We start from the raw sequence: 15,325 nt of genomic DNA on the forward strand, positions 1-15,325 counted from the left end.
AAACAAAATTGCAAAACTAAGTTATTTTTCCGAATCAGTGAGGTGTAAATTGTCAAGGGTTGTCAAAATCTCGACTTCGATATTTTGAACGATTTACTTTCTCTATACTTCGTATATGAGAACATAAAAAATAAACATTTTAACTTGTAAAATTGTGGGCTAGTAAACAAGGACAAAGTTCGGTGTTTTGAAAAAAATCTCTCCATATGCTTTAAACCTTGAATTAATCGTCGTTGCAGGTAATGTTATAGAATGCACGATTTAAAAATCTACCTGTGTAACTGACAAGGTAGAATGTGCCACAGTCGTGAAATACCGGGGGGAAAAGGCCATCAAATCAGTCTACATGATGTTGATTTAATGTGTGTAATTGAGATGTCACTTTTAGTGAGGACATATGACGTAAACCTCGATGTATTTTATCTAGTGATATGACTCGATGCACTCTATTAATGGAATGCTCATATGACGCAGTGTACTATATTTAGGGATGTACTCGTGGCTTAATGTACTTTATTTAGAGACGTTCACAAGACGTGATGCAAAATATTCAGAGACGTTCACATGACTCGGTGTTCTAAATTTAGAAACGTTCAAATGACACAGTGTTCTGTATTAGGGACGTACACATGACTCAGTGTACTATATTAAGGGACATACACTTGACTCGTTGTACTGCATTTAGGGACGTACAAATGACTCAGTGTTCTGTTTTGGGAAGTAAACATGACCAGGTGTAATAGTTTTAAGAACGTACAGATGACTCAAGACTGAGTGCAATATAATTAATTTTATCAACGATTATTTATTATACTAAACACTACTGTTTACACGTTCAAGTAGATCAACATACATATACATTGACGATTAGAAGGCAAGTAACTGATATAATATTTAATAGAAATAAAGCGCGAGTGATCTCCCCTAAACATTCTCGAATATGCTTATATAACACTACAGGAACAGCAACTCGGAATATAGACACGATTTTTAATACATTTTTAAATACTCAAACGTTTAAAAATAGAATAAAATTTCGTAGAAAAAGAATTGCGCACCACGTGAACAGTAAACAATGTGTATATAATAGGGCGGAATATTAGTGCTTTATAAATTCATATGCGTTTTTGAGAAATAGGAAATAGCGTAAAGTACTACTTCCGGTCAACGGAAATCATTCAAAATTTGACAGAAGACAGAGAGTTAGATCTATTACTTATACTAACAGTAAATAAGTTTTAGGCTTGTCCAAAACAGAAAGATTAAATTCGCCTTCCGGTTACCGGAAATCGCTGAAAAGCTGATACAGAACTACAAATTTGATGTAAGACAATGGAAGTTCAATTATAGTTCTATTGTTTATGTGATTAGACACTGGAATGGAATCTGTATACCGATTCGATGTTAGTTTGTCGCGATTTAAGTGCTAAGATATTTATTGTGAATCTAGAAACTCTTTTATAAAACACATCATACTACAATTAGATGATTAGAAGCTTGCGATTCTTCAGTCATTTCTAAATCTGTAAATTGTTCTTCAATTATTTTTCATAAGCCGGCTGGCCACTTTATTCGACAATTTCAAATCAACCAAACGTAGATTATTCTAAACATTAAAACAAAGCACTAAGCCCACAGCCTGAGAGATTTATACCATGTATTATCTGTCTCTAGAAATAGATATTCAGCAGGAAGCCCAGAGACACAGAGATCCAAACGATGAAAAACACAACGAACGAGATGGTGTCTATGTGTTTGCCTATCGTCTTGTACTTGTTCCTGCGAGGTGTCTCCCATTCTTCGTCTTGATTCGCTGCTTTCTCTGTGGAACTATATTGCGGCGTGTCATCGTTAGCATGTGATTGATTCCCTTGCGGTACTACATGGATTTTGTTGCTTCTCGTTTTTCTTAATGAAATAATGGCCCTTCGAGTGTTTTTGTCCTTGCTGTTAGCAGATTTGAAATGTTGTTGAGCCTTGGGATGGGCGACCTCTCTCTAAAATTAAGATTAGGGTTTCAATGATGTAGATTGTAGATCAATATATTGTTTTAAAATAATATCTTTACAAAATATTTTCGTTTTTTACACCAAAATTCAGTTTTAATATAACTATAATGGTGTTTTTATGTTTTGTGCGGTTTTCTAATATATTTTCAATCTAAATTAAATAGTAAGACACACTTATTTAGAAAATAATAATAAATAGAAAGGTTGACTAATAAATTACAATCAGCATTGCAAAACAAAAAGAGACCACGGAAGAATTGGAAGAAGACAACAAAAAGATTATATACAACTGGGGACAGTTGGAGATACTAGCTCAGAACAGATATGCCTGACACCAAGAAGATTGGATACACCTGGGGACAGTTGGAGATACTAGCCCAGTACACCTGGGGACAGTTGGAGAGACTAGCCCAGGACACCCGGGGACAGTTGGAGAGACTAGCCCAGTACACCTGGGGACAGTTGGAGAGACTAGCCTAGTACACCTGGGGACAGTTGGAAAGACTAGCTCAGAACAGATATGCCTGACACCAAGAAGAGTGGATACACCTGGGGACAGTTGGAGAGACTAGCCCAGGACACCTGGGGACAGTTGGAGAGACTAGCCCAGGACAGAGATGCCTGACACCAAGAAGATTGGATACACTTGGGGACAGTTGGAGAGACTAGCCCAGGACAGGATACACCTGGGGACAGTTAGAGAGACTAGCCCAGGACAGAGATGCCTGACACCAAGAAGATTGGATACACCTGGGGACAGTTGGAGAGACTAGCCCAGGACACCTGGGGACAGTTGGAGAGACTAGCCCAGGACAGAGATGCCTGACACCAAGAAGATTGGATACACCTGGGGACAGTTGGAGAGACTAGCCCAGGACACCTGGGGACAGTTGGAGAGACTAGACCAGGACACCTGGGGACAGTTGGAGAGACTAGCCTAGGACACCTGGGGACAGTTGGAGAGACTAGCCCAGTACACCTGGGAACAGTTAAAGAGACTAGCCCAGGACAGGATACACCTGGGGACAGTTGGAGAGACTAGCCCAGTACACCTGGGGACAGTTGGAGAGATTAGCCCAGTACACCTGGGAACAGTTAAAGAGACTAGCCCAGGACATGATACACCTGGGGACAGTTGGAGAGACTAGCCCAGGACAGGATACACCTGGGGTCAGTTGGAGAGACTAGCCCAGGACAGGATACACCTGGGGACAGTTGGAGAGACTAGCCCAGGACAGAGATGCCTGGAAATCTTGTGGACGGCCTATGTCCCGGTGGGTCAACAGGTGTTGGTAATTGTTTATTTTTTTACTTTGCCTTTCGATCCTAATGATTATTTGTTACCTTACTAAATGTGTGTATTTATTATGATAAATAATCTATTTACCTCCTCCAAATTGTTTAGGAAGACGATGATGATGCTGTCGATAACAGTGAGCATCGAGATGATGAGGAGGATAAAGAGGTAGAGGGTCAGCTTTGGTGTGGTCAGTGAGGAGCTGGGCAACATAGAGCTGACCATGCTCATGTAGACAGACAGTGCCAGAAGTACTGTAATTCCTGCAGGTAAAATACAGAAAAAAATGAACTTGTGTTTACGTCGTGTTAAATGCCTTCGACAAATGAAGTGTGATTAAAATATTTTAAACACCAATAAAACATATTTTGTGTGTTTGAGACATGTTAAACACAGGTGACAAATAGATGGCGCTTATGCAATCCTTTGTCATGCTAAAATCACGTCAAAAGTGTGTTATACACCGCCGAAAATAAGTTGCGCTATCAAGTAATTAATTAATTATATGATGGTTTTATCTAGGTGCTTATTTCTAGTGATTTTTTGTCATTTTTTACGATTCTTATTAAATAATTACCGTACATACCATTTAATTTTTTTAACTTACGTAAAACGCCTATTTATAATGTCGAGAAAGGTTTGCCGATACATCTTAAAACAAGCTCACATTAATAAAAGCATTGACTGCAGTAATTAGAAAGACAAAACACAAATAAACAATACATCAATACATTTCGTTGAATTAAGAATGTGTGTTTACTTTTTTTTTTAAATTTCAAGTATATTTAAAAGCTTTTTATTATGAAGTTTTAAAATATGTTTTCTTATTTTCTACTTTTTAGTGTTGCGCTCTAAATGAAGTCGACACAGAATTCGACTAATTAATTTTCTTTACAATCCGATCAGAAGACAATTATCTTTCATTATTCTTAGACAAGAAAGCATCCATCTATTACCAACAGTTCATGTCTTCGGCTAGCTAATCGTTCCCTAGTATTTAATCTTGTTATCAAATTTATTTTGATTTTTTTTTTAAATCTTTAAATAAATAATAATGACCAAACTAACTTGTAATTTGATTAAAGATAAGATAGTATTGCATTGGCATCTGAGATGAATGTATTTGGAAAGTTAACACATTTAGAAGTGGTCTAGAACAGATTTACAAGATTTGACATACACTCACAAACAAGCAAACAAACAGAAAACGTGAAATATTTTTAAAAAGCGTATTAAAAACATATCCATGACATCCTCTTTGGAGAAACTCACCGTAGCTGATTTTCTCACCCGACTCCACTGGGATGAGGAAGACGAGCAGATTGAGGAAAGAGAGAAACACAACAGGGAGGATAATGTTGATGAGGAGAAAGGTGGGTCTCCTCTTCAAGAAAAAAGTTATCTGAAAAATTGTTTAAAAGACCGCTATAACATTAATAAAACGCGGTATAATTTTATCTCATAAAAACATCTAATCATTATTATAACACTAGCCGTCCCGGCCAGGCCCTGCTCTGGCTTCTGTGAAAAACCTTTCTGTTAAAGACCATTACCTGTGTGTTTAGTAATCATCATAAACCCGGCATTGCCCACCCAAACCACAACCAACCAAAACAACAAAACGCAAACATAACGCTAACACAATTACAAATACAAATGAAAACAAAAACCTAACAACAAACCCAACCACAACCACAAACACCAATACAAACACAAAGAAAAAACAAACAAAAAAGCAAACGAAAACAAAAACCTAACAACAAACCCAACCACAAACACCAATACCAACAAAAAAAAAAAAAAACGAAAAAGCAAACGAAAACAAACCAAATCCAAACGCAAAACCAACCAAAAACACAAATACAAACCCAAACAAAAAAACACAAACAAAAACGAAAAGAGAAAGAACAAAAACGAACCAAATCAAAACGCAACCACTAACGCAAACCCACCTAAACACAAAGAAAACACTAACGCGAACATAAACGCCCGGGGCGGAATCACCTGTTTAAGCTTAATGAACGACTATAGTACCCCAACTTATTCATAGTCTTTTGCACTCACTTAAACGAACGCGCCTGTTTCAATTTAATGAACAATTTTAATACTCCAAGCTTATCCGTAAAATACCTACAACATTTGCACTTGATCAATCCCCGCTAAGTATGTAATTATTTTTTTTTCCCAACACCAAAACAAAGTAATAAAAAGTAAATTATTTTCCACTAATGCAATGGTTTTATAAAGGGAAGTAATTGTGTTTTCCTAATTTATCAAAGGGAAGTAAGTGCTATAGGACTAATTAAAGACATAATTAGAATTTTTGTAAAAGATGATATTTTTTTAAAACTTGTGTTTAATGAACATGCCGACAATTATTACTATAATTTGAAAAATGAAAATTATTTCCCAACACTTTCAATAGTAATTTTTTAACTCATAAATTTAGACAAATGCGCACGATAATTGTCTAACACTTAAATCCATTCAAGACCAACGACAAACATATGCGTTACATACAGAACTGAGCTTTATATATTAGATAAACCAGGCATACTGCCTAGCTTTGCTTAGGTTTTCAAAAAACTTTTGAGATTTAATGATTTAATTGATTGGTGATTGTCTGTTATTGTAAGTTTAAACAATCTGAGTAATTTTATGTCTAAGAAACCTTGTTGCAAAGGGTTTCTTAAAAAGACAACTCAAATATTATATTAAAATTAAATTTCGCAATTAATTTTCACAATTTCATTGCGATATATAACTAAATTTATAACGAAATACATATGTAAACGAATGCTATACTTTGTAATTTTCTGTTTTTGTTGAAAAAAAGTATAAAAATAATTTTAAATTTATTAATTTAAAAGTTACCTCCTTGTACGTACACCGAATAACGTAATCTTTGTTTACTTTTCGACAAACAATTGCTATGCTTATAGAAGAAAATACGGCATTTGGACAAATGTAACGCTTTTGGTACCAACCGGCACCTGGCTCCCGTGTTCTATTGCCCCAACGCAGGAGCCTGCCAAATTTGAAGCGCCTGCGGCGCCGGGAAGTGCCCCCTCGGGCATCCAACCACTTTGCTTTATATATAAAAAGATACTACATTTTGAATCTTCCATCATTGTAGTCAGTGCCGGCGCCAGGTAATTTTGCGCTCTAGGCAAAACGTGTGCAAACTGTATTCCGGGCAAGTGTCTTTCTGGAAAACGTCCGGCTCGCCACCGAAATAGATCGCTACGCGAAGTTATTAATTTTTAGGTACTTTTTAATAATAGCGATTACTCATTTTTGCGCCCCCCTATTGATAGCACCCTAGGCGGCCGCCTAGTTCTCCGGCCCTGATTGCAGTATATGTGCGTAACTTTATATAAAACTTACATCAATGGAAGACATGATCCAAGTCCCTGCACCAATCGGTGATGTCGTCAAGCTTGAATCCAAGTACTCCCATTCACCATTTATCGTGAAAAAATGCAGGGCAACTTTATTTTGTGACGCCACGAACTTCATTTCTTCTATTGAGAGCGTCATAGCAAGAATCTGTACCACGATTTGAAAGAACTGTATAATCACTTCAGATATGGAAGGTCAACTTACATTTTCTATATAAAGATAACTCGGTTTTTTTTAATAAATCGCTTACCAACAATACACTTGGTTGAAATAGAATTATTACGAATTAAACCGCAGCTGTAAGGTGCTTTAAGGCAGTTGTATATGGTACAATATAATCACGTAGGCAGAGGCGTAGCGAGGGGGGGGGGGGGGGCTTGCGGACCGCACCGGGTGACACCATTTAGGGGGCACAAAATAGTAAAATATATAGAGAAAAATGATAATTCCACTTAATTAAGTGATTAATTCGACTGCTAAATAGTCTTTTAAGAGGTGCAAGAAGGGGGGGGGGGGGGGGTGGTGGTGGTGCAAATTGAATGTTTGAGGGGGGTGCAAATCGAAAATTGAAATTCTGTCCCCGGGACACGCCTCTGGGGGCTGACACCATTAATTGCCGCACCTTGTGACATCCGACCTCGCTACGCCACTGCACGTAGGTATTTGTCCGTTAGCAAGGGAGGATTAGAAATGTGTGTGTATGTATGTGAGGAAAAATTTTGAAATTCTCACATTATGTAACAAAATCCTATTTGCACCTTAGATACCGATAAAACAACACATTATGTTAATGTTTGGTTTAGGGTAAAATTGACAAAAGTATTTTGTGGGTCGGCATGGTCGGTTCTGTTAAACTCGCTGCTGTGAATCCGAACAGTCATGGGTTTGAATCTCCTGAACAGATGAGACTCTCTATAGCTCGTAACAGCAACTCATTTAGAAAACTCCGCAATCAAACAACTGCTGCCTTGCAGTTTGTTCTTGGCTCGACAAAAGTCAAAAGGAAAGTGGCAGTAAACTGACCATATGGAGCATGACATGTTGACAAGTAATATTTAGTTGTGTTAAAGAGATTCAAAATCCAACTTATTATTACAAAAAAAAGTTAAAAAAATGTGTAAATAAATACCTGAACAGTGCAGCTCTGATGGTCAAACGGGTAATACGTCATGTCCAGCTTACAGGATGTGGTCAACAGTGCTCCTGGTGTCCAGGCAGCTAACCCATGGCTGTAAACAAACACGGGGCTTGGGGGAAGGGTAATTAATTGAACACAGTAGTAGTGGTGAGGAAAGTATTTTCATATCGATGAAAATATTTATCGTAAATATTAAAAGTAATGAATACTGGATGAAAAGAAAGAATGCAATTACTTTCATTAACATACATAGCAACGAAGTTTTATTTTTTTTGTATTTTGTTATCATTCGGGAATTTTTAGATGATCAACTATTATTGATATTATACCAGCTCCATCTCGTCCCATCATTTTGCGAGTTGAACTTATGTACAAGTAGCTTAACAGGTACTCACGCAACGTCATCACCAAACGGGTCCCGGTCCCCTAACGTGTTCATGATGACCACACGTGGTCTCCAGATGTCCTCTGGGACCGGATGTATAAGGTCCTGTCCTCCATATTGGTCTTTGTCCCATTTTAGCATCTAAAAATATCATTATATCTAGCGTAATTATATGCTACTAGGCATGCTGCCAAGCTTCGCTTAGGCTTTCGAAAACATTGAGAATTTGAATGCTTAATTAATTCGCCCATATAAAGCGCCGGTCAGTCGAGGTCAGTTTTGATCCCCTCATCGTAGACTTTTCGGCCAACCGGCCCCCGTGTTCTGTCGCCCCAAGGCAAGATCCTGCCAAATTTGAAGCGCCTGCGACGCAAGGAAGTGCCCTGTCGGGCACCCGACAACTTAGCTTTATATTTTATAGAGATTAGCAAATTGCATAGATAAACAAAGATTTCAATAAAGTGATTAAGGCCTGAAATACTTTAATGTAGAAGTGTATTATTTGAATAGATTCTAGATCTAGGTATGGTCTACATCTGTGTAAGTCTAGTTTTTTCCGTAGATCTAGATCATCTAGATCTAGATATAGAATCTCTAGATCTAGATGATCTAGAATCTCTAGATCTAGATGATCTAGAATATCTAGATCTAGATGATCTAGAATCTCTAGATCTAGATGATCTGGAATCTCTAGATATCTAGATGATCTAGAATATCTAGATCTAGAATCTCTAGATCTAGAATCCAAATAAATAAAATATTTTTTTTAAGTTTAGGCCGAGAAAATCGTATTGTATACATTTCATAGCGTACATAGCTCTTAATCATATTTGAATGAAATAGTTCATTTCTTTTTATTCTAAACTCGGAAGATGACGTCATCAGTTTCGTGCTCTTTTTTAGTGTAGACAATAAGCGACGTCATTGTTAAATGCGTTCTTGTCCCAAGTTTAAACACTTTTTCGGTTGCATAATTAAAATTGTTTTTCTACATTCGAATACGCCTTTATTTTTTTTTTCTTCTTTAAATAAAATTGTGGTTATACATTTAAAACATCTAACATATTATTTTCAACAAAAGTCCGTATAAAGTTCTTCAAATATCGCTGCAGTTTCTGATGTTATGTCCGGCGAAAATATTTTGCGGACAGACAGAGAAAGAGAGAGAAGTGCGCACAGGGCCTTTTATATATTAGGATGTTAATTAAATAAAGCTTTTTGAAATAATTGTAGGCCTATTTATATTTTTGTAAAATGTTGAATAATCTAATTACAGTTTAGTTTAATACAATTTAGATTTTTTTAAATTTGATTAAAAAATACCCTGCTTATTATGGAAAACTTTTTTTTATTCAATTACTCAAAAAGCCAATAATCTAATTGCTGCTAAATATTTGAAAGGAATAATGCACGTTTGTCTACAATACTGTTTATGAAAACTTTGTGCTTTCAATAACAATTCTGTCTATATCCATCTATCTTTATATATATATAAATCTAAATCTAAATCTAAATATAAATATAAATATAAATCTAAATATATATATGTATATATATATATATATATATATATATATATATATATATATATATATATATGTATGTATGTATGTATATATATATATATATATATATATATATATATATATATATATATATATATATATATATATATATATATATAAATAAATAAATATATATATATATATATATATATATATATATATATATATATATATATATATATATATATATATATATATATATATATATATATATATATATATATATATATATATATATATATATATATATATATATATATATATATATATATAATTATTTACATAAATACACTGGTTATATTTTTAAAACGAATAGATACCTTAGAAAACATACCTCATCTACCCAGCCAAATCCCAGAAAACCGTTACAGGTAAAACTCTGCTTGACGTCATCCAGCTCGACCACCGACAGCAGTTCAAACATTACACTGACCTCAAGGGTCGCTGTTTGGTTCACCAGAGGCCTAATCTTTGGGTTGTATCTGGCACTGTTGAGCACGTCGTTAAAAAGAGCCATGGTGCTATTGTAACTCTTTCCATGAACGCATGAAGTGAAACCAATAATTATTAAACTTAAACCACATTTCAAAATATAACTGTACATATTCATGTTTTTTTCCCACAGTTAAGTAAGTAAATTATCCGCGTTCACAATTTCTAATTTACTGTGAGTGCAAACGAATGTTTTATCGAATGTTACCCAGCAATTCGTGTTGTGCAAACATTTATGCCTCTAATCTAAATTTAGAATCTTACTCAAAATTTCAATAGTCGAACTCTAGATTGCTCCGTATTAATTTGAATCAGTGGCGTCACCTTAGATGGTGACGATGTGGAGTGTACAGGGAAGCTAAAGAGGATGTTTTTTTACTTATTCAGAAGATTGCGATTATTTAAATTTTGTCTATAACGACGTTTATACCTATCATAGATATTAAAATGACACTAACAAAATCGTTCAGATTAACAGACTTTTATACATGCATTAAAAAAGAGAAGATGGAAAACGTTTATTACAATATAGCGAGCTATTTTTTTAGTTATATAAATCTTATAAATATACATTATATTTAAATAAATAATTTTTATTTTATTTTTTTTCAGTGCTTATCAAAACCACTGTAGATAGTTTTCTTTTTTACTTACATATTAGTTTTAAAAAATCCAATGCAATGGAATAAATAAAAAATAAACTGTAATTAAATATCTAAATAGCTCAACATTCAAGTTACATTGCATTGTCATCGGATTGTGACCTATGTGCCAAGTTTAAAATAAATAGGTTTTGAGGATTTGGGTTTTAGGCCTATACTAAAATAAAGCAATAAAAGCAAGAGGAATCAAGTAAGATAAAAGCGTGTTTAAAGAAACCCCATCGTTAAATATTACAAACTTATTACATGTAGTCTTAACGATTCGAAATTTGGGCTAGTTTTTTTTTTTTAAATTTCTACAAGACATTATTTATCTTTACCTTCACAGTTCTCTGAGTGTTTATTTTTTACACATACACTTCGTCTTCGATCTAAAATTCGATGTCAGCGCTGATTCTGCCTACTGCGTTATGATGTCGTTAGTGTGTTTAACAAACTGAAACTATGTAGCTAGTTTGGTCAATGAAAAGGAAATTACATAATTAAATTTTGGCTTTTATTTGATAATGTTTAATATATTTTGAAAAATGTATCTGTCTTTTGTAGCAATGATCTTCTTTGTCTACTTCTTCTTCTTCTTCGTTCTTAATTATTGGTGTTGAAGGGGATCGAGACTTTGTTAGAATTTATCAACCATGAGCTTTTTGCCGACTCGACCACGCCTTCAACACAATTAAGCGTTACGTGTCAACTGGTTATGCGCCATTGAGGCCATTGACTCCGATTTCAGCCTGCTTTTCTTTTTGGATTTGCTTCCATAGCCTTTGTCCAACCAAGAACAATACAAGGCAGCAGTTGTTTAATTTTGGAGTTGTCTCTCCTAGAAGAGTGGCTGTCCCCAGCTAACGAGCCTCATCTGCCCGAGGGTTCGAACTCGAGACTTTTCGGTTTAGCAACCATGAGCTTTACCGACTCGACCACGCCGAACCCTCTTTGTGTACTGTTTTTGTTGAAGTAGGCTATAGAGGCTAGTAAATATTGGCAACATTCGTCAAATATTTAACAGTTCTATGTCGTTATTGTCTTTGAGAGCAAACGTTCATACATTTATACAAATAAAATATCAAAATAATAATAATTGCTATTCTCATAATGAAATCTTACACTAAATTAAGCTAATAAATTAGCACTTTGAATGCACATAATACATTAATCTGATAATAGAACGCATATTCTCTTGATTTTAAAAGAAAAATATTAATGGCAGTGCTTCATTTAAAATAACTTGTGGTATCTTAACTTAAAATACTAAGTACATGTAAACAACTTTTCTCAAGTGCTCTTAATTTAAACAAATATTTTCTTTTATTTTAAACAAGGCTAACAGCATATTGAACAACGAAATCAACGTAATCAGCATAAGGTTGCATTGATAAAATAAGGGAAGCAACTGATATTTATATTTAAAAAATACCTGTAATTTAATAAACTAGAGTTCTGTCTGAAACACGATTGTTACCTTCACAGAATAGATTGACTGTATCAGCACTATAATGCAAGTGTTGTGTTGATTAGGCTTTTTTTTTTAAAAAAGAAGAAAACGTGTTGATGGAGCCGGGGGAGAAACAAACAAATCCAAAAATTGATTTTTCGACTATATCCAGCGAGGTCTAACAATAAGCCCAGAGTCATAGAGATCCAAGTGATTAAGAACAAAACTAAAGACATAGCGTCTATGTGTTTGCCTATCATCTTGTACTTGTTTCTGAGTGGTGTCGCATGATATTTTTCTTCATCAGCAGCTTTCTCCGTGGGGGAATGAGACGACGGTACATCATCATTGAATGACATCGCTTCATAGATGTTTGCCAGAGATTGCTTCCCTTGTGGTAGGACATGGATTTTATCCATTGTCATCTTTGAAACTGGAGTAACGGCCCTTTGTAAGATTTTGATTACTTACAGCTGACTGAAATTTTCTTTTCGGGCAAGTGTTCATTCGGCCATCAGCCGTATTTGGGAAAGTAAACGGCTTCTAGGAAGTGTCTTGTCGGGAATTCGTCGTAGACCCTATATTTGATGCATTTTTTTAAAAAATATTTTGTTAGCCAATCTTAATCAGCAAAATATAAACCGATTTATTAAAAGATATTAAAAAAGTAAAATATATATTTGTAAATGCGTTTTCGTGTCGATGAACTGATTCATTTTACTATATTCATTTCATTAAAAATATAAAGTTCTAAATGATATATAATACTACTACAATTTGTATCATCCTCTAAATTATCAAGAATGACAATGGCGATGCTGTCGATAACGGTGAGCATGGAGATGATAAGGTGGATGAAGAGTTAGAGAGTCGTTGCAATAATTATATCCTGCTGAACTTTTTGAAAAATCGAATGTTAAAAATGCTACCAATTCAACAGTTTGAATGAATTATTCTTTTTCTTCGTTCTTACTTCTAATGTTTGAAGTAATTCCCTCCAACACAATTAAGTATTACGAGTCAACTTGTTAAGCGCCATTGAGGTCAATTGACTCGGTTTCAGTCGACTTTTCCTTTTTAGATTTGCTTTCATAGCCTTTGTCCAACAAACTACAAGGCAGCAGTTATTTGATTTTGCACCTGTCTCTCCTTGATAAGTAGCTGTGCCCAGCTATCAAGCCTCAGCTGCCAGGTATTCGACCTCGGAACTACAGACTCAACAAAGCTCACCTCTTTGAATGAACGATCTCTTTTTTACCACACGAGGGTTGTATCGAGTTATAAAGTGTGTACTATGCACTAAGCTTCAGTACAGCTAAGCCAAATAACACGTTACAGTTGTAAATATTTGCAATGTCATGGCATAATTAGAGCAGAACCAGTGGGTGAAGTCAGGTGTGAATCTGCAAGTCATTACGGTGGTGATTTGATCGCATTGGATGCATGTTCTGTTATAGGGGTGGAACCACGCTTCCATTCAACACGATGGTTAATAGAAATTTCCAAATCAAACAGAACCAATCAGACAAAACTTACATCAATGCTTCATATACAAAAAAATGCATTTTAACTTGCAAAATTGTGAGCTAGTAAACAAGGGCACAGTTCGGTGTTTTGACGAAAATCTGTCCATATGTATTAAACCTTGAATTGATCGTCGTTGCAGGTAATGTTATAGAATGCACGATTTAAAAATCTACCTGGGCACCTGACAAGGTTTTAACCCACTTCAGGTGTGAAGTACCGGATCGAGAACCTGCGAATAAATAAATGTACAAGGTGTTGGTGTAAAAGTGTGTACATGAAATCCCACCTTTAGGGACGTACACACGACGCAAGACTCGATGTACTATATTTAGGGACGATCACATGAGTGTAATGTATTTACAGAGGTTCACATGACTCAGTATTCTATATTTAGGGACGTTCACATGAATCAGTGTTCTATATTTAGGGACGTTCATATGACTCAGTGTTCTATATTTAGGGACGTTCACATGACCCAGTGTTATATATTTAGGGACGTTCACATGACTCAATGTTCTATATTTTGGTAAGTTCACATGACCCAGTGGTCTAGATTTTGGGACATTTACATAACGTAAAGCTCGTGTAGTATACTCAATTTCAGCGACAATTATCTCTTATTTTAAACAAGACTATCAACAAGTTTAACAACTCGATCAACATACATGAGATTTGATGCAAATAAGGGAAGCAACTGGTATGTTTTAAAAAATGTGCTAAAATATTCTGATAGACTAGTTTTATGTTTCAAGCACAATTGTTCAGCTAAGGGGATTGTTTGATTCGACACTAGAATGGAAGTTGTTTACCGATCAGATACTAGTTATAAAAGTGTAGGGATATTTGTTGAGATTTTAAGTGCTACGGTATTTTTGTGAATTTAGGGATCTTTTTGTTTAAAAAAAATATTACAAATGGAAACGTGAGGATACATCTCAAAACTCAGAATGGCTTTATTTGTTCATGTAATTAAATAAAATATTATTCTGTCATTCGAAAATCTGTAAATCTTTCTTAATTATTTTTTTTAACTAGCCAGCCTATCACTTTATTCGACAAGTTCAAAGCAATAAAACGTAGATTATTCTAAAAATTGAAATAAAACACACAAAAAAAGCTTACAACCAAAGAGATCTACACTGTTTTTTTTGTAAATTTACAACACAATGTCAGACAAAGGCATGAGTCACAGAGATCAGAGAGTTTATTTTTGTGACTCTAGAAAGCAAGTTCGAGCAAGAATCCCAGAGTCACAGAGATCCAAACGATGAAAAATACAACGAACGAGATGGGGTCTATGTGTTTGCCTATCGTCTTGCACTTATTTCTCTGCGGTGTCTCCCAATCTTCGTCTTGATTGGCTGATTTAACCGAGGAATTATATGCCGATGCGTCATCGATGAATGAAGTCACTCC

At 35.1% G+C, this 15,325-nt stretch overlaps 1 protein-coding gene across 1 annotated transcript; it reads right to left on the minus strand.

The window, feature by feature from the left end:
- Window positions 1-1,670: 1,670 nt before the first annotated feature.
- LOC131943005 (neuronal acetylcholine receptor subunit alpha-6-like) lies at window positions 1,671-10,313 on the minus strand. Its single transcript, XM_059303011.1, has 7 exons — window positions 10,131-10,313; window positions 8,242-8,372; window positions 7,838-7,937; window positions 6,694-6,855; window positions 4,579-4,708; window positions 3,397-3,569; window positions 1,671-1,997 (listed from the first exon to the last, which is right to left on the minus strand). The coding sequence occupies exons 1-7, from the start codon at window positions 10,311-10,313 to the stop codon at window positions 1,671-1,673; spliced, it is 1,206 nt and encodes a 401-aa protein (XP_059158994.1).
- Between the last annotated feature and the right edge of the window lie 5,012 nt (window positions 10,314-15,325).

Source organism: Physella acuta, unplaced genomic scaffold (genome assembly GCF_028476545.2).
Source record: "Physella acuta isolate Inbredline_101_S28 unplaced genomic scaffold, ASM2847654v3 ptg000438l, whole genome shotgun sequence".
NCBI classification, from domain to species: Eukaryota; Metazoa; Mollusca; class Gastropoda; family Physidae; genus Physella; species Physella acuta.